Source organism: Macaca mulatta, chromosome 10, assembly GCF_049350105.2.
Source record: "Macaca mulatta isolate MMU2019108-1 chromosome 10, T2T-MMU8v2.0, whole genome shotgun sequence".
Lineage (NCBI taxonomy): Eukaryota > Metazoa > Chordata > Mammalia > Primates > Cercopithecidae > Macaca > Macaca mulatta.
This window is the reverse complement of record NC_133415.1, coordinates 81,544,637-81,565,016: the sequence shown is the minus strand read 5'-3', so window position 1 is coordinate 81,565,016 and position 20,380 is coordinate 81,544,637. Positions and strand designations below refer to the sequence as shown.

Genomic DNA, 20,380 nt, shown 5'->3' with positions numbered 1-20,380 from the left:
AATAGAGAGAAAGCCTAGAGCCCAGTAGGGTAGACAGAACACAGAAGAGGCTGGAGGTGGAGCAGCTGACAAGGCGAGGGCCACACCTCTACCACCATGTGGCCATATCTTCGTGAGGCAGTGAAGTAAGGAACTTTGCAGCAGGTGCATCGTGGAGCAGAAGAAAAGGGCAGGCTCATTCGTGCCCTGGCAAAAGTGGGGCCCAGATGCACTGCAGGCCTAGGCAGTGAGGCTGGGAGCAAAGTGATGGTGAGCAGGAATCCCACAGAGCTCTCTCCTAACTCTTCAGGGCTTTGGGGTGTTCTGGTTATGACCATAATATCTCACTCAGTCCCCAAAGGGCTCTTGCAACAGAATTACCTCCACCCAGCAGATGAAAAAACGGAGGCAGAGAAAGCTTCAATAACTTGCTTATGGTAGTGTGGAGTGAAGAGGGGCTTGTCACCCTTTTCAATTAAGTTTTTAATTGGGCCAGGTGTGGTGGCTCATGCCTGTAATCTCATCACTTTGGGAAGCCAAAGTGGGCAGATCATTTGAGGCCAGGAGTTCAAGCCCAGCCTGGCCAACATGGTGAAACCCCATGATTTCAGCTGACACCTAAAAATGGGGGTTGACTTGATTTGTTTAACACTTCTGATTTCAGCTGACACCTAAAAATGGGGGTTGACTTGATTTAACACTTTTGCTTTGAGGAGCGTTCGAGTTGTCCTTATCCCGCATGGGCAGAAGTAACAGAGCCCCTGAATCTAGGCTCCCTACTTTCTTTCCCTGAGTCTGCCTCCTGGGGTGGTGGGGGAGAAGCAGAAGAATAAAAAAACTATGACCCATAGTCACCAGCTGGCTGCAGTTTTCCTTGTGGGCTGTGTAGACTGTGCCTCTCAGTCTGTCTGGCTTATATCTGGCAGTAATTCTCCCCTGCCCTTGGAGTAATGGGCGGGGCACCCTCAGGTCCCAGATACCTGGATGTGGGTCCAACTTCCTGCCTAAGAGTCTGAGATGGCAGAGACAACCTCAGCAGTTTCTCGAAAACAGGACCTTTCTGCCCCAACATCAGTGCTGATCGAGAAAGGTCAAGGAACCAAGACTCTGACCAAACAAACTTAGGAGCACTGTTCATATTACACCACCCAAAGCTTTCAGGGACACGCTGCTACCATCCAGATCCCTATGGCCTCTCTCCCACCCTGTGCCACAAACTACCCCAGCACCAAGCTCATTGGTGTGGGTTCATAAGTGGAGGGCAGCATCCTTGAGATAGCGCCAGCTCACGTTATCCAGCTAGGGTGTTAGCTGGCGTAACTGGATCCTCTCCATTGTGCAGGTTGACAACGTTCTGTGAGCAACACTGGATGTTTTGTAAGCAGATACCCACAGCTAATTATATATATATATGTATATACTTCTAATTGGAGAGATAAATTAACAAGATGGCCCAAGAAGCTTCCCCAAATAAAAGCTTTGGGGACAAAAGCCCCCCTGGATTTGAATGCCCTGTGACTTTTGATGGAGATTGCACATGTTATTTTTGTTGTTGTTGTATTGGGTCCTGGGCTTTTATTTTCTCTGAGCAAGCCATAACCATGAAAGATAATTAGTACAGAGCTCACCCTCCTCAGCTCTAGCAATAGGGACGTTCACTATCCTGATAACATTAGGGCACAACACTCTGTTATTATTACTCTTCAGAATAATGTTTGAGTTGAATGTCCAATAAGTGTTATTCAAATAGTATTAGCTAACGTATTGTGTTAAGAAGAATGAAGAAAAAGAAAAGGAATATTTCACAAAAAGTTAAAAACACATTTTTGTGCCACTTTTCCCTTAAAAGTTGCAAATGTGTGAACTCAAGAGGTTTCCAGTTACAGACATGTCAAGACCACCACGGAGAAAAGGCAAATCTTGATGAGGCAAAACCCAAGGGCAGAGCAGAGAGGGAATCTTCCCAGAGGCCGGAATGCTCTGCTCAGACACCAGACCCCACCTGGCAGTTTGTTAGGGTTATAGCTCTGCTTGGAAACATCATTACAAGTCATATTGTAAAATGCTGGGTGGGCAGTGTGCCCAGGGCTCTGCCACATGTCCTGAGGTCAGCAGTCTTCATAGTTGTGCCCCAGGCAGAGGGGATAGTGGGAGCAAAGACAAAGAGAAGTTCTAGTACCTCCAGTGAGAGTGAGAGCAAGTCACATTAGCGGGTAGGAATGGCTGCACTGAAAGAAAGAGGCAGAGGGGCCTGGAGGGCGTTGGAGCTCTCCAAGGCCTTAGATGGCACATTAGAGAGTCTGGGTTTTACCCCTAGGCCATGGAGTCCCAGTGAAGGGTTTTAAGTAGAGGGCAGATGAAGTCAGACCTCTGCTCTGGGGGCTGCCTTGGCTGCCATGCAAGAGAGAAACTGAAGGGCAGCAGCCCAGTGCCCAGGTGGGAGGAAAACACGGGGACCTTTGGAAAGGAGGATATGGTGTGGTCCAGGTTTTTCCCAAGAGGTCAGAAAAGTGTAGGGCATAAAAGCCTGGGCTTGGGAGTAAGAACAGTCAACAGGGCTGAATCCTGTCTCCAGGGACTGCTGGGCCACATCACATCTCAGCCTCCATTTTTTCATCTGTAAAGAAATAAGACAATCTGCCTCAAATGGTTGTTGTGATGATTCAATAAGTCATTTGAAGGGGTTGGCAAGTGCCTGGCAGAAAGGCAGTGACAGGTAACTCTCAGCTGTGGCTGTCTTGAAGGGTGGGCTTCCTGAGTGTGCAGCCTGCGCGTGGCTGCTCATGGCTCCGCACTCAGAAGCGCCCTGTACTTGGTCTAATACTGTGCTGACACTATAGTGAAACTCTTTTTTTTTTTTTTTTTTTTTTTTTTTTTTGAGACGGAGCTGTGTCGCCCAGGCTGGAGTGCAGTGGCGTGATCTTGGCTCACTGCAACCTCCACCTCCCAGGTTCAAGGGATTCTCCTGCCTCAGCCTCCCAAGTAGCTAGGATTACAGGCATATCTACCCAGCTAATTTTTGTATTTTCAGTAGAGATGGGGTTTCACCATCTTGGCCAGGCTGGTCTCGAACTCTTGACCTCTGGTGATCCACCCGCCTCGGCCTCCCAAAGTGCTGAGATTACAGGCATGAGCCACCGTGCCCAGCCTATAGTGAAATTCTTAAGAATTTTTATCTTTTGGGCTGGACATGGTGGTTCATGCCTGTAATCCCAGCACTTTGGGAGGCTGAGGCAGGAGGACTGCATAAGCTAGAGAGTTCACAATCAGCCTGGGCAACACGGTGAGACCCATCTCTAAAAAAAAAAGTTTTTAATTGGGCGAGGTGTGGTGGCTCCTGCCTGTAATCTCATCACTTTGGGAAGCCGAGGTGGGCTGATCATTTGAGGTCAGGAGTTCAAGCCCAGTCTGGCCAACATGGTGAAACCCCATCTCCCCCATCTCTACTAAAAATGCAAAATTAGCCAGGTGTGGGTGGCATATGCCTATAATCCTAGCTACTTGGGAGGCAAGAGAATCGCTTGAACCTGGGAGGCAGAGGTTGCAGTAAGCCAAGATCATGCCATTGCACTCCAGTCTGGGCAACAGAGTGAAACTCACAAAATTAGCTGGCCTTAGTGGTGCTTGTTTGTGGTCCCAGCTACTTGGGAGGCTGAAGCAGCAGGATCATTTGAGTCCAGGATGTTGAGGCTGCAGTGAACCATGTTCATGCCATTTCATTCTAGCCTGAGCCTGTGAAGAAGAAAGAAGAAGGAAGAAGGAAGAAGGAAGAAGGAAGAAGGAAGAAGAAGGAGGAGGAGGACGAGGAGGAGGAGGAGAGAAGGAGAAGGAGGAGGGGCAGTCAATGGGACAATGAGGTGTGTACATGAGCAGTGGAGATATGAACATATGCTGCCCTGTTTGCATATCCCATATATGATGCCCCATGAGCACATAATTCCAGTGGGCCCATGATGCATGGGCTCAAAGCAAGACTCAAAGCCAGTACAAGGCAGTGGTGTAATATCTGTGGTTAAAGATGTAGGAATGCTTCCAGCCCAGAGGGGCTACACTTCCCATTTAATCCAGAACTTGCTTCAAATACTAAAAGAAGGCAGTGGTGTTCTAAGAAGCATGACAACTAAGGGACCCTACCCTATTCTTTTTCATTCAAGTTACTTCCCTGGATTAGCCAACCACATAGGCTGACAATAATGACCCGGAAGAAAAGGAAAAGATAGAGCAACCCATAATTCCTGTTTTTTCAGTTCTTTTTTACTCATCAGTAAGCCAAAGGCAGGGAACATTGGTAGAATATGCACGTGTCAAGATGTGAAGTAAAACCATTGAGTTAGCTTTGTGCAGCATTTCTACAGTCCTGATAAGCCTGAAATCCTGCACATGTACAAGCTACAAAATACAAATTGCGTCATTTCAGTGACTCCACATAGGAGTCAAGTACTCTTATACTTGCACTGAAACCTGGTTATTGCTCAATGTACAGATGAACAATGGGATGCTTGCAAATAATTTAAAATTTTGAGTTTTCTCAAAATGACATTAAATAGCAGAAAGAGAAAGGCTTTATATTTTAGTACCTTTAACTGTTTGTTTTTCTTGCTTTTTGGACAAGGGACCCCACATTTTCATTTTCCACTGGGCCCTGCAAATTATTTAGGCCTCTCTGCTGCTTGTATTACTAACCCCTGGGGGTGGGTGAGTGAGGACTGGGGAAAAAGCAGTAGAATCCTAATAGTCATTGGAGGCTAGAAGGACAGACATGTTATAGAATCCCTGCATTTGTTTCAGAGATACACCTTGGGTTCTATGTCCAAGCAGATGGGCCAGCCTAGTGGTGCTCAGGCCTGTCCCACCCTCCTCTTGGACCTTGTCTCCCCTTTGGTCTGAGTGAGCATCAGCATCCCTGCCCGCCCCCCGCCCCTGCCCTTCATCCCCACCAGCCTGGCTCCCTCAGTTCCTGCCCCAGCCTATGTGGGAGGACGAGCAGCTGCCTTTTTAGAAAAGCCAACATTAGGCCTGGTTCCCTAACAGCAGAGCCTGAGATGGGGCAGGCAGGGGGTGGGGGTGCTCTCAGGAGAAGAGGCAAGAAGCAGGACAGGGCAGGGGAAGGGGATGAGCAAAGACCCCACTGGAGTCCAGCTTCTGGCTGATCTCACAGGAAACTCTGGGATGCAAATGACATCAATAAATTGTTCCCTTTTTGACAAAGGCTGGGCTGTCATACCTCCTTGTCCATCCATCCGTGACTATAGGCTAACCCGGGGATGGTGACGGGGTTACCTCAGGGTTCAGCAGCCCCTGCTCGGCCAAGGGCAATTCTCCTCCATAGAAGGGGTCCACTATGTGCCTTAGCCCTGGGGGATGGGTGCACTTGCTCTGAGAGGAATCTGGGCAGATCACCGGCAGTATCCACTACAGAATCTAACCCAGAACAAGGAAACCACAGCCCAGAAGTGACCTTCACAAGAAGGCACTTGGGGATTGAATGGTCAACCCAAGTCAAAGCCACATATCTCAACTTCCAGACCCAGACTCAATTGATCTCTTGTCACAGACCTGTCCAGGAGACACAAGGGCTCTGCATTTTTTCATTTGCTCCATCTGATACATGGCGGTGACAGCACTGTCTCATTGGGCTGTTGTGAGGAATAGAGAGGTTGGGGCAAGAGTGCCCTGGGCAGGACCTAGCACAGAGCAGTGCGTAACACACATGCCACAAGGACAATAATTTTAAGACATCACTGTCATTTTCTTTCTCGCGCTCTCCGATACGAGACCTGCTCCCTCTTGCCTGAACATGTATTTATCTCAGGAAGCATTGGAATTGATCTAAGTGGCGTGTAAAGGAAAAGGCAAAATACTCTGTGTTCAGCATCTGACTTCCAAACTTGAATTTCTGAATTCTATAGAAATAATTGTGGAAAGCAGGGTTTGTTGTGAGAGAGAAGAAATCTGCCAATTCCTAGATCACTCCTTCAGACACTAAGGGCTAAACCCAGCCAACAGACAGCAAAAACACATCAGCCCCTGAGGACAGGGGTCTCTGTTTCGTTTGCTGATGAATCCCCGGAACCAAAAACTGGCTCTGACCCTAGTGGGTGCTCATTGTTATCTGTGAGAAGGAGAAAAGTGGAGTTATCGACAGCGTGGACAGTCAGGTACAAGGGAATCTGATAGTCCCATCTGGAGGGAATGTCTCTCCAGAGATGAAGGTGTTGTAGAAAGTCTTGCTCCTCTGGCAACAGAGAACAAGAGCAGGGCAAAGGGCTGCTGGGGGTCCTCACTCATCAGAGGAGAGGACTTGGGGCACCCCTGGCAGGAACCTTGCTCACCAGTCCTCTGGGCCAGGCTGTCCTGTGGCTGCACAGCTGCCCATGCTGCTTCTCACATGAATGGAGGCCCTGCACTGGGATGGCCCTGGTGGGGACAGGGATTCGCTGCTGCCGTCCTGCAGTGTGGATGCCAGAGAATGCAACTGAGATCCTCTCACTGCCTCATGCCCTGGGGACTGGGGAGGCCCTGCAGGAACCAGTTGGGTCAGAGACCAAGGTGAGGGACAAAGAGAAAAGCTTAAAAGCTTGAGATGAACTGTTGCATGTGCATTTTAGAGGTAGTTCCTTTGCCCCTTCCCTCACCAAGGTTGCATGGGGACAGGCACTCCTATTCCTGACCCCTGAGAAAGTACATGGGCATGATCAGAGGCCAGGTCTGTCCTTGACACCCACAGGAGACTTGCCCTGGGGCAGGCTCTTGATTCTGTTGTGTCATAAAATCCTTTGGCATCCTGGTAAGGTCCGTAGACCCCTTTTCATATTTATTTATTTATTTATTTATTTATTTATTTATTTATTTATTTGTATTTTTGAGACAGAGTCTCACTCTGTCACCCAGGCTGGAGTATAGTTGTGCAATCTCAGCTCACTGCAACCTCCACCTCCTGGGTCAAGCAATTCTCCTGCCTCAGCCTCCTGAGTAGCTGGGACTACAGACACATCCCACCACACCCGGCTAATTTTTGCATTTTTTTAGTAGATATGGGGTTTCAACATGTTGGCCAGACTGGTCTCGAACTCCCAACCCTAGGTGATCCGCCTGCCTTGGCCTCCCAAAATTCCGGGATTACAGGCGTGAGCCACCGTGCCCAGCCACAGACCACTTTTCAGAACATAGACTTTAAATCCATAAAATAAAACACTAGGATTACAAAGGAGACCAATGATCCTGAAATAGGCATCAAAATCACTTTAAATATCTTTCATATAATGACAATATATGCTTCCTAATTAAATAACAAGATTTCATGGCAGGTCTCTATTATAATTTTGAAGTTGTGATAACGTGTAAGATATTTTGAGGCAACCTCATTGGTTTAATGGGGGAATAAAATATCTGTGACTCGCTGGCACAAAAATCACATGTCTTTGCTTACATTCGTGATTGAGGGAAATGCTAAATCTCAGTTGAGACTAGGAAAAGTGAAGGTGTAATATTTTCTCCATCACTATTCACAAACTCACGGAATTCCATCCACAGCTCTGGGGGTTCCAGGGACTCCAGGTTAAGAACTCCACACTCTGAAGCCTTGTGAATGTCTTCCAGAGGGTCCCTCTGACGCTTTGGTGATGGTTTTCAAAGCAGCCAAATCTGTGCCTCCCTGAAGCCAGGGAAGGAAAAGCTGCTGAGGGAGGGGGTGGGGGCTGCAGGAACCAGTTGGGTCAGAGAGCAAGGTGAGGGACAAAGAGAAAAGCTTAAAAGCTTTAAGTGGGGCGGGAACATTCATCTGTGTGGTCTCGGGACTCCTGCAGCAGGATTCACAGTGCAGGCTCCTGGGGCCTGGCACAGACTGACTGATTCCAACACCCAGTGCCACTGCTGGGAATATGCATTTTATTTTTTAAAATTTATTATTATTGTTTTTCTTTTTGTGGAGATGGGGTCTCGCTATGTTGCTCAGGCTGGTCTTGAGCTCCTGGGCTCAAGCAATCCTCCTGCCTCTGCCTCCCTAAGTGCTGAGATGACAGGTGTGAATGACCACATGCCAGAATCTGTACTTTAAACAGAAGCCCAAGTAATAACTTAAACAAACATCCAGAATTTCCCTGGTGCTTTGTCCCAGTTAGGGACTCAAGATAATGGGAGAGGGCCTGGGATGCTCCTCACACCTCCTCTGGCTAGAGTGCCAGTGGCATCATTGCCGGGAGATGAGCCTGCAGCTCCTAGCCCCTCCAGGGCCCCTCATGTATAAGTGATGCCTGAAATGTGAGGCTACGCTGCTGCTTTGCCGGGAAACCTGAGAAGAGGAGTGTGTGGCCGGATTGATGGGCCGGGAACTCACCGCCTTCCTTTACCCGTCTCTCTCCTGCAAACTTCATCCACCTCTACATTCAATCTCAAACCAAGAAGCCCTGGCTGCTGTCAGGTCTAGGAGGGGAGGCCAGCCACCATGAGGGAGGAAAGCGGCCCAGGCTGAAGGCGTGCATGCGTAAGCACGCTGCGTGAGCCTGTGCGGGACCCCGGCAGCCCTGCTCACCATGAGCCACCAGGTAAAGGGCCTGAAAGAGGAAGGTGAGTCCTTGATCCTGCGTGTCCGGCCCACAGGGTTCCTGGGCAGCAGCAGGGGGAAGCACGTGGTCTTTAAGAGGCATAGGGAGGAGCTGGGTTTGACTCCAGGGCCTGCCCCCTGCGTGCTGAGAGACCTCGGCTGGTTATTCAGCCTCTCTGGTCCTTGTGCATGAGATGGGGATAGTCATGACCTCCTTGCAGGGCTACTGGAAGGATTCAAGACAACCTGTGCACCGCGCCTGTGTTCAGGCCAGCACTGGAGACTGTCCCGGCCGCTGCGTGTTCCTCAGAGCCTGCTGGGGCCTCTCAGCCTTCTGTTGTCTCAGTTAGGGTTGCCTGTTCGGAGCCAGCCCCTCAGCAGATTTCTATCTGTCTCTGTCTCTGTCCAGGGCAGGGGGTGGGGGATGTTCTGACCTCATGACTGACAGTATCAGAGCAATGTCACAGGCAGGGGACTCTATAATTTGCTGAGCAAAACCACTGGAGCTGGGTCCCAGTTTGAGGCAGCCACAAACCAGCTGAGGGGTCCCACAGTGACCGGGGGGGCTGCAGGGAGGGGGACTCACCGGAGGTCAGCCATTTGTCAGCAATCCTGTCTCTTACAGCACAAGCTGGAATGAAAGGGCGGGCGAGGAGCGGCTCTCCACGCACAGGTGAGATGGGGTGGTGGGTCTCTGGGGAGCCTGCTGTGCCTGGGTGCCCTCTGCCCAGCCCAACAGTCCAGCTACCCATCTGACATTCTCCTTCATCTCCTTCCCTCTCATTCAACACCCTGCACGGAGCCTTCCTGGGAGGCAAGCTGTTTAACATGGGAGAGGGCAGAGTACCACTCAGAGAAGGTGCTACTTAGCACTCGGTGTCAGGGGAGACTCCCAGGGTTAGTGACACTCTGAGCTGAGCCTTGGGAAGTAGTGAACCTTCACCAGACAGAGGGCAGGAAGCTCCGTGCAGGCTTCTGGTGGGTGGTGTGGCCAGACCCACATCCAGGCTGCCGGACTCCAGGGCGAACACTCTTAACCTCCAACAAGTAGCTGCCATAATGGGTGCTCCATCACCTTCCCGTTGGGAATGTGACCACAGCTCTCCCGTGAGCTGGCGAGGGAGCCAACTTGCTCCAAGAGAAGCGGGAGAGCCCAAGGAAGCCACAGGTGGAGAGAAAACCCTTGGTTGAGACTGAGGGTTCAGAGGAGAGGGACAGAAGCCACACTCACAGGCTGGGCATCTTCATATCACAAAATATTATGGATGTGGTGCTGTTTGCTTCCCCTTCACATCCCAGGCAGGGCTGGGTCCTGCACCCAACCCTAGTAGGCAAGAAACCAGAACCTCGGGGAGCAATGGGGTTCTGGGGGGTTGGAAGAGATCTTCCTCCTCCCCCATTCTGGGAGGGAAGGCCCTATCTGGGAGGGAAGGCCCTATCTGGCACGCCATCAGTGGGGAGCTGGCCCCAGGAGCCCCTTCGTCTGCCCTTTCCCCTCCTGTGACCCGCTGCTGCCTGGTTGTCGGGAGCCTGAGTCTCAGTGAGGCAGCTCTGTTACAAGGGGAGAGACCCAGGAGCAGGAGACATGGAGGAGCTGGGCAGAGGCTGACAGGGGATTCTGCTGTGGCATCTCAACAGCCCTTCCTGGCCCCCATCCCGGAACTTGCCTCAGCCACTGTCCCTTCTTCCTACCCCACCAGCCTGCCTCATCCATTCTTTATCTCAATCCAAAGATGTAGGACCAAACCTGAGAAAGTTCCATGCCCCAGGGTGGCCAGACGAGAAATCTTCCTCCCGGGGGCCAGGCCGCGGTGCTCCTGTGGTGACCACCGCCTGTAGGATGCTCGGGCTGGTTCTCCACACTCCACTCCTCTCGTTGTCATCCAGATGTTGTCCCTTCTGCGCCTAGCCTGGCCTCCCTCTGCCTCCGCTGCAGGGCTGTGCCGTGCGGGACTCCCCTGTGAGCAGTAGTCCTTGAGTAGGACTGAAATGGAAGACCATTTTGCCTAACACACAAACCCTTTCCTACTGAAATATTCCCCGTCGCCTCTGCCATTTTCCCTTTCCCATAGAACACAGGAAATGGGTCAGAATTTTCACTTCACAGATCTAAGTGGTGAAGGGGTGCAGTAAAGTTAAATATTGAGAATATATTAAATTAACTGAAACCCAGCCCCATGAAGCTCTCCATTTTAAATCTCCTCTAGAGTCACCTGCGACGGGACCTGATAGCCTCATCCTTCCGTTTATACTCTACCAGGAGGGAATAAAAGCTTAAGAATACAATGTTCTTTTCTCAGAATAGCTACAGTTTGTTACTGTGTTCGTTGAAAAGAAGGATGAGAACTCTCCCTCTTCCTGTATCATTTGGTAAATGCACTGAACTGTTGAAATGACTGGACTGGAGGGCGGCCGCAGCCTCTCCTCAGCCTGTGTTTTGCACTGTGAATTCTCTGACGGAGTCAGGTGCTACACAGGAAGAGGCCTGTTACGTTTAGGAGAGCGTGTGCTGGGCTTGGAGGCCTTCCTAGCAAGACAGCTGCCTTTCCAGCTCCTAAATTATGCATTATGTGGAGTCTGTTGAAAACTGATTATGAAAGAGGAAAAAGCAGCTGATTTTCTATGTAAAAGTGGTCTGGGGAAGATTGAAGGGCAAATTCTGGTTTGTTTTCCACATTGCATGTGAATTTTGTTCAGTTGGAGAACTAAATTACAGTAGGAATTACAGCTCGGGAAAAAAAAAGTGTAACACCAAATTGTATCTGTGGTGCTAGGAAGGGTGCTTGGTGTAGTTCATTATCACAATGAAAACCATTGTATTAGCTGACTGAGGACACAGAGAGAACTCACAAGAGGATGCAAACAATGACATTCCCATTCAGTCCTTTCAAGCAACACAGAGCTGATCTTTATGGGAGCCCAGGGAACCTTTTCCGTGATCCCTTGCCTTGATCTCTGCTTCTCTGCCCTTTCTGGGTGCTGGGCTCAGTGCTAGAGCTCTCTTAGGGGTCATGGCTGTGATAATATTTGTTTTGCTCTGTCCCTTTTCCAACAGGGGGAGGAGCATTTGTAAGACAAATCATTCCTCACTGGCTAACACTGACTAGCTTCCTACCTTGGATGTTATGCAAAAATAGTATTTCTTTATGTCGTCTTATCAAAGACTGGTTTTCCATAGGAAGTGAGAAGAAGGAAAAGGTTGGGGCAGGAGTGGGCTAAGGAAACCTGCTCTATGATTAATACAGGACAGGTTCTCTTAGCTCACTCCTGCAAATAGCACACAAAACTTTTCTTTTCTTTTCTTTCCTTTTTCTTCTTTTCTTTTTTTTTTTTTTTTTTTTTTTTTTTTTTTTTTTTTTGTTGAGACGGAGTCTCGCTCTGTCGCCCGGGCTGGAGTGCAGTGGCCGGATCTCAGCTCACTGCAAGCTCCGCCTCCCGGGTTTACGCCATTCTCCTGCCTCAGCCTCCCGTGTAGCTGGGACTACAGGCGCCCGCCACCTCGCCCGGCTAATTTTTTGTATTTTTAGTAGAGACGGGGTTTCACCGTGTTAGCCAGGATGGTCTTGATCTCCTGACCTCGTGATCCGCCCGTCTCGGCCTCCCAAAGTGCTAGGATTACAGGCTTGAGCCACCGCGCCCGGCCTCTTTTTTTTTTTTTTTTTGAAATGGAGTCTTGCTCTGTTGCCCAGGCTAGAGTGCAGTGGTGTGATCTCAGTTCACTGCAACCTCTGCCTCCCCAGTTCAAGTGATTCTCCTGCCTCAGCCTCCCAAGTAGCTGGGATTACAGGTGCACGCCACCACGCCCGGCTAATTTTTGTGTTTTCAGTAGAGACAGGGTTTCACCATCTTGGCCAGGTTGGTCTCAAACTCCTACCTCATGATCCACCTGCCTCAGCCTCCCAAAGTGCTGGGATTACAGGTGTGAGCCACCACGCCTGGCCGCAAGACTTTTCAATGCACCTATGCCAGTTGTCTCATCAGTCCCGGCAGTAACCTCAGCATTTAAACTGAGTCTCAAAGACATGGAGATGGCCAGGCACAGTGGCTCATGACTGTAATCCCAGCACTTTGGGAGGCTGAGGTGGGCAGATCACTTGAGGTCAGGAGTTCGAGACTAGCCTGGTCAATGTGGTGAAACCTCGTCTCTACTAAAAACATAAAAATTAGCCAGGCATGGTGGTGCATGACTGTAGTCCCAGCTACTCGGGAGGCAGAGGTGAGAGAATCGCTTGAACCCAGGAGGCGGAGGTTGCAGTGAGCCTAGATGGCGCCATTGCACTCCAGCGTGGGTGACTGAGAGAGGCTCTGTCTAAAAAACAAAACAAAAAAAAAAAAAAAAAAAGGAGATTATTAATGATGGCTTCACACCCGTGTTGGTGCCTCTTTTTGCCTTTAAAATAAGTGCAGCAATCACAGCTAATATGCTCACAAGACCTTCCCTGTAGCAACTGCAGTGCAGTGTTACCCTCCCCACATCACCTTCTTCCATGTTGCTAGTGTGACCCTTTGATGCAGACCTTGCCCCAGCAAACATGCTCCGTTATCACACCCTTACCCTCCGGATTTCAACCCAGTTCCCTGTGGGTGCGTTCCCCTCTCCTCCTGCCTCCCACACCAGAACACACCTGGGACACAGCTCTGCCTTGGTCACCTATGCCCCAGACTCCCTGGCATTTCTGCTGGGGCCCCTCAATCCCCTGTTTCCTCTGCCTGGAATCCTCCTAACTTGCTACCACAATCACCCCCTCCATTTCTCTACCCACTTCTTCTCTTGGCAAACTCCTATTCATCCTTCAAGATTCAGAGTAGCCCCTAGGTATGTATTAAAGACTTCATGGTAATTATTTTTAATTGAGCCGTAAAATATTTCACACAGTAGATAAATCACAGGTTAATCAAGCATTATTCTATTACTGAATATTTAGGTTATTTCTCATTTTTATAATAGAAATAATGTTGCATTGAAGATTCTTGGGCTTGGGTTGACTCCTACAGGTGGAATTAATAGATCAGAAAGTATTTTTAGGCTGGGCATGGTGGCTTACGCTTGTAATCCCAGCACTTTTGGGAGGCCGAGGCGGGCAGATCACTTAAGCTCAGGAGTTTGAGACCAGCCTGGCCAACATGGTGAAACCCCTTCTCTGCTAAAAATACAAAAATTAGTCAGGTGTGGTGGCGCACACCTATATCCCAGCTACTTGGGAGCCTGAGGCACAAGAATCTCTTGAATCCAGGAGCTTGAGGTTGCAGTGAGCCGAGATCGCACCACTGCCCTCCAGCCTGGGCAATAGAACAAGACTCTGTCTCAAAACCAAAAAAAAAAAAAAAAAAAAAAAAGAAAGTAAAGAAAAAAGAAAGTATTGTAAAGCTCTTGTTACATATTGCCAAACTGCATAAAGAGCTGCATTACAATTTTTATTGCTACCAGTAATAAATATACATTTTAACAAGTCTCATTAGTCCTGGATGGAAAATTTTAAAAACCTAATACCATAAACAAGACTTGAAATCTCATTATTGATTTATTTTAAATTTGTTTTGATCATTAGTAAAACTGCATTTTCCCGTTTCCTAGTTGCATTTCCCCATTAGTAACTTACCTGTTCATAAGTTTTGCTTAACAGTCTTTGTGTCCTCCCCCATATTGATATGTGAGTTCTTTCCATTAGTCTCATGTTTGATTAAAAATTTTTCTTATTTGAAAAAAAAAAGATTCAGAGTAAGTGTTGGAGAGGAGAATTTTTTTCCTCTACCTTCCTAAGTTCAGTGACTATAGGCTCTGTGAATCAAACTGACAAAAGACAGATCAACAAGAGGGGGAAAAAGGATTGGATTATATATGTACAAATGAGTGTTCACAAGGAAGATGACTCAAGGAGGTGGTTAGAATTTGGAGCTTATATACCATCTTAGAGGTAAATATCATCTTAAAGGGTGATAGAGTGTGGAGAAGAGGCTTGACAAAGGAAAAGCATTTTGGGGCTTCTGGGTAAGTTACGGAAGGTGACTAGGAAATGTATGGTAAATAAGTGTTACTTAGTAAGGTTTGTTAAGCAGGTAAGAGTCTTCTCAGGTGCTAAGAGCTGTCTCTAGAGTAGTTATCTTCCAAGTATAGGAGAGGGAGACCCCTTCCAAATGGAAATATACGTCCTACTTTTAGTCCGAAAGGGGAAAGGAGCGACACATATGTAATTACCTTCAGCTTCAAATAATCTTTATGCCGAAGAGGCATATTTTGGGAAGGTATCTTCTAGTCTCCTTCATAAACATCAGTTCTTTGTGAAGCATTTCCAACCATCCCGACGATAATTTATCACTCCCTTTCTCTTTCTGTATTTTTACAGTCTTTTCTCTTTAGTCCACCATTTCCTTCCTTCCTCCCTTCCTTCCTTCCTTCCTTCCTTCCTTCCTTCCTTCCTTCCTTCCTTCCTTCCTTTCTTTTCTTTGACAGAGTCTCACTCTGTCACCTAGGCTAGAGTCAGTGGCGCATCTTGGCTCACTGCAACCTCTGCCTCCCAGGTTCAAGCAATTCTCCTGTCTCAGCCTCCCGAGTAGCTGGGACTACAGGCGAGCACTACCACGCCTGGCTAATTTTTGTATTTTTAGTATTTTATACTTAGTATATTTAGTAATATACTAAGTATTTAGTATTTTGTGTTTTTCTTTTCAAAAACAAAATACAAGGCCAGGCACGGTGGCACACACCTGTAATCCCAATTACTCGGGAGGCTGAGGCAGGAGAACTGCTTGAACCTGGGAGGTAGAGGCTGCAGTGAGCTGAGATCTCACCACTTCACTCCAGCCTGGGTGACAGAGTAAGACTCTGTCTCAAAAATAAAATAAAATAAAATAAAATAAAAATACATTTATCTACGTTATTGTCCAAAGCTGGCTCCCTAACACCCCACAACCTGTTGATAAGACAAAGCTGATTTATTGCCTATAGCAGGCAAAGCTTTGGCAGTATCTTACAGAGGGGAAGGTAAGGCCAGAACTTACTGAGAATTGGAAATTTGATTGAAGGCAGGTCTTTCAAAGTGAGAACTGGAATGAGATTGGGTAAGAATCACAACATAATAGTCCACAATAAACAGCATGGCCAGGATTTTGAGGTGAGGCATTCGAAGAATCTTAGAGCCCAAATTGAAGAATTGACAGGTCTTTGGGAAAATCCTGTAATGAACAATCAACATTTGCCTGGGTAGGAGATGCCTAGAAAAATAAAGACACGCTCATGAAGCAGAGGCGTAGCACAAAGTCATCTTAATACAGACACTAAGGTGTAGCTGGGCTGTCTGTGTCCAGACTCAGTGTAAGGGAAGATGGTTTAAGTTCTCAATTTCTCCTTGTGGTCATTCTTCAGCCCAAGCTGAAGGAAAAGCCATCAGTATGTCAATCTAGATATTTACCAGTATTTGAGGGGTCATCATTTCATATCAATTGTCTGTTAACAGTTGTTTCACATCCAGCTTCTGGTGGCAACTGTTTCAACCTGCATGTCAGATTTTCCAGTTCTATTTTTTTGTTTTTTTTGAGACAGAGTCTCTCTCTGTCACCCAGGCTGGAGTGCAGTGGCATGATCTCGGCTTAGTGCAACCTCCGCCTCCTGGGTTCCAGTGATTCTCATGCCTCAGCCTCCCAAGCAGATGGGACTACAGGCGCTCGCCACCATGCCCAGCTGATTTTTTTTTTTTTTTTTTTTTTTTTTTTTTGTATTTTTAGTAGAGATAGGGTTTCACCATGTTGGCTAGGATGGTCTCGAACTCCTGACCTCAAGGATCCACCTGCCTTTGCCTCCCAAAGTGGGATTACAGGCATGAGCCAACGCGCCCAGCCAGATTTTCCAGTTCTCCTTAGTGGATAACCCTTGCTGGATGATTAGAATAATGGCAGCAGTGCAGCAGCATTTAAAACTCTGGAGATGCCACCTCTGAATGCTGGCACACAGACAAATACTAAGAGAAGGATTATCATCAGAGTCTGTATAATCTACTTCTCAGCTGGGAGCTAAGAGTGCCCCAACTAAACAAGAAAGTAGATCTCATCCCAAATCTGGAGTCCATGTAACCAAATATGAGGTTACTCATCAAATTACCCAATTTCTGATTTCTTTGTTTACTTCCTAGATCTTTTTAGTAATATTAAAGATTTCAGAGAGGTCTGCAGGAATGTAAGTACAGCATTCTTCCTCTAAAACAGCACACATTCCCTGCCTTGGGAGATCAATATCTTATCTAAGGCAGCTCTGTTCTGGACCACCACCCACCCAATCTCATAAACCTCTTGACAAATGAGTTTTATGGCCTTACCGACATTGTCTAAATCATCTGCTATTCTCTCAACCACAGCATGCTACATTTACCCTACTATCCAGATCTCTTGTAAATTATGAAATGAAGGTTGGGTGCAGTGGTTCACACCTGTAATCCCAGCACTTTGGGAGGCCAAGATGAGAAAATCACATGAGGCCAGGAGTTCAAGGCCAGCCTGGGCAACATTGCAAGACTCCATCTCTACAAAAAAATTTAAAAATTGGCCAGGCATGATGGCGCATACTTGTAGTCCTAGCTATTCAAGAGGTGGAGGCAGGAGGATCACTTGAGGCCAGGAGTTCAAGAGCAGCCTGGGCAAATAATGAGACCCCTGTCTCTACAAAAAAAAAAAAAAAAAATTAACTAGACATGCATGGTGGCACACACCTGTAGTTCTAACTACACAGGAGGCTGATATGAGAGGATCTCTTGGGCTCAGGAGTTTGAGGCTACAATGAGTTATGATGGCTCCACTACACTTCACTCTAGGTGATAGAGCAAGATCCTGTCTCAAAAATAAATGAATACATATACACATAAAGGCATGCATACATACATAAAGTATGAAAAGAAGTGTCTTGAGGGGAGAAGAAAGAAATCTAGAATACCCCTAGGGTACCTAGGATTTCAGTTCTCAAACCAGGGCCCAGTTTTCCTCCTTCTTCAATGAACTATCTACTGATCTCATTTTACTAGAGAACAAATTAATAGATGATATCATAGACAATTCTGAGAGTAGGTATTAGTTTACAAAGGTAAGAAGTTCCTGTCTTGTTTGTAAGTCAAGAGGCTTCTGTTCCTTATCCAGTATCCGTCACTGGGGGCCATTCAGTCATCTGGTTTTGGCCAGAATACTCCTATGGGATTGTCAAATAATGCTGTAAACTGTTGGTACCATTCATCACGAATAGTTTGATGTCAAGCAGGTAATTGTGTAGTTTTGAGATCACTAAGTAGATCTAAAGCAAACAGAAGAGGAAGAGGAAGAAGAAGAAGAGGAAGAAGGAGGAGGAGGAAAGGAAGAAGGAAGAAAGAAGAAGGAGGAGAAGAAGGAGGAGGAGAAGGAGGAGGAGAAGGAGAAGAAAGAAGGAAAAAAGAAGAAAGTAGAAGGAAAAAGAAGGAGGAGGAAGGAGGAAGAAGGAAGAAGAGGAGAAGGAGGAGGAAAAAACAAAACTGATGTCTTACTTGTAAGATCTTTGAAAGTAGACAATCTCCAAAAATATACCACCTATTCCTCAATCCGCTTGTAATTCTGTCAGTGAAAGTCTGGTCACAAAGACTAGCTCTCACAAAAGGTCCCCAGGTAGTGTTTCATGGAGGCAGGGCCCTTCTAGGACATGACGAAGCTTTTGGATTTCTCCCCCTCCACCCCGACCTATTGCAGAGTTGCCATCTAAAAAGTCTTCCAGTGGTTGAGTCCAGTTACCCAGGAAACCAACTGATTTCTTAAAAGGAACTGGAACCAAATTAAACTGGGTGGCTCCTGAAGAAAAATGTGCACTCTAGACAGTTCATGGGTTAGCTGTAGCTGGGTACTAAACTCATACCAACGAGTGATTAAGGATGTAAACAGAAATATTAAAAATATAAGTCTTGTAAGTTACATAACTAAATAGCCTTAAGTCAGGGAGAGGATAGGAGGTAGGTAAAAGAATAGGAAACAGAGGAATATCGATTATAGAATAGCAATCTGCAGACTTGGGCATAAGCTGTAGATCTTCGGCATAAGCTGTCTACATCTGAGGCTGTCTGCTTTGGGAGGTCTCCTAAGAATCTTTAGCTTGAGGTCACCAATAGGAATGGTTTTCTAGTAATTTTAGGATGGTTTATGTCTCTTGAGTTGAAGGACATGATCAACTCTTTAAGAGTTTCGCCAGCATGCTAGTCATTACCTAACACAGTCCTTCCAACTAGGGTTCTGAAATAGTTCTTTGTTGAAGACAAAAACTCTGGAGGGTTTAAGAAAGCACTGGGGGCAAAACAAATAGTATCTGCAGGTGACACAGACTTAAACCGGTTGAGGGTAACTTATTCCTGAAAACTTTCAAAAGTGAAACATTTCATAACAATGAAACTGACAGGAAAATTTGGATGCTTCCATAGCATGCAAAACAAACAATGAAGGCATTCTAAAAGCTTTGGGTAAAATGTCTATAATGATTAAGCATGTTTCTTTTTTTTTTTTTTTTTTTTTTTGAGACGGAGTCTCGCTCTGTCCCCCAGGCTGGAGTGCAGTGGCCGGATCTCAGCTCACTGCAAGCTCCGCCTCCCGGTTTCGGGCCATTCTCCTGTCTCAGCCTCCTGAGTAGCTGGGACTACAGGCGCCCGCCACCTCACCCGGCTAGTTTTTTGTATTTTTTTTTTTTTTAGTAGAGACGGGGTTTCACCGTGTTAGCCAGGATGGTCTCGATCTCCTGACCTAGTGATCCGCCCGTCTCGGCCTCCCAAAGTGCTGGGATTACAGGCTTGAGCCACCGCGCCCGGCCAGCATGTTTCAATAGATAATGTACACTATATCTAATTTATAAAGATGGATAACCATAATTTTTACAGAGAAAAAATCTTGAAGTATAACATATAATTATCTAAAAACATAATGTACATGACATACCAAGAAAATATCAAACATATAAGAAAATATATCAAGACTATATGAAGAATATCAAGTAAAAAGATTCAGTAAGTAAGTATGGAGTAGGTCCTAAACATCTACATTTTAATAAAAGTCCATAGATATGTCCGATGTGCATCTCCAATAGAAAAGCACTGGCCTGAAGGAGGCTAGATTCAAATTAAAGAGGAAACATTGTGTCCAAATAAACATTTTAAATGATAACTGAATTATGACTGATGATTCCACTGTTGTCTAACATCAGGAAGGGCACCACCAGGACTCTAACGAAAGGAAACAGACCATAGACAATGGAAGAATTAACAAATCTCTGAATATAGAACATATAGGTGCTGAAATGTTTGAACATTTTACCTACACAAGTTAACCTAGAGAAGGCTAAGCATCTCTTCTGATCTGACAAGCTTCCCACAAAATCCTAACAACAATGTATCAAATCATCCTAATTGTTTCTGGCTCCTGTATTTTAAATAAGGTGAAAGAACAAGTCTTGTGGCCTTCTAGGGGCCCTCTGGGAAATCTCAAAGGTAGTCTTAGGTAAAAAGGTATTCTGAAGGTTATTCAACTTCATTTGAGAGTCAATCTTAGAAACAAACAAAATTGTCTGGAGAATTGAACACAGGAATAACATTTGGCTACTCATTTGAAAGTGGCGATAAAACATTTAAAATATTTAAAAACAAGCATAGAAGGTAAGGTGATCACCCGCTAAGAACCTTAACTCTTTCATAAGTGAAGAAGCTTTATTATCTTAAATAAAATTTCCTTTCTGCAAACCTTCTGCTATTTCCTATTTCCATTCGGGTTTTGTCCTTCACAGATACCTTTACTACTCTGGAACAACTAGGCATTTTACTTCAGGATAAAACTGTTCTTTTTTTCTTAACAAAAACACATTTTGTTACTTTGCATACA

The 20,380-nt window shown here is 46.5% G+C and overlaps 1 protein-coding gene across 1 annotated transcript in view; it reads left to right on the top strand.

Moving 5' to 3' along the window:
* Window positions 1–8,464: 8,464 nt before the first annotated feature.
* TMC2 (transmembrane channel like 2) overlaps window positions 8,465–20,380 on the top strand; it is a 111,120-nt gene continuing 99,204 nt past the window's right edge. Inside the window, exons 1-2 of the mRNA XM_077951380.1 lie at window positions 8,465–8,544; window positions 9,147–9,194. Of these exons, the coding sequence (XP_077807506.1) occupies window positions 8,511–8,544; window positions 9,147–9,194 (82 nt within the window). The 5' untranslated portion in view covers window positions 8,465–8,510. The remainder of the gene's footprint in view (window positions 8,545–9,146; window positions 9,195–20,380) is intronic.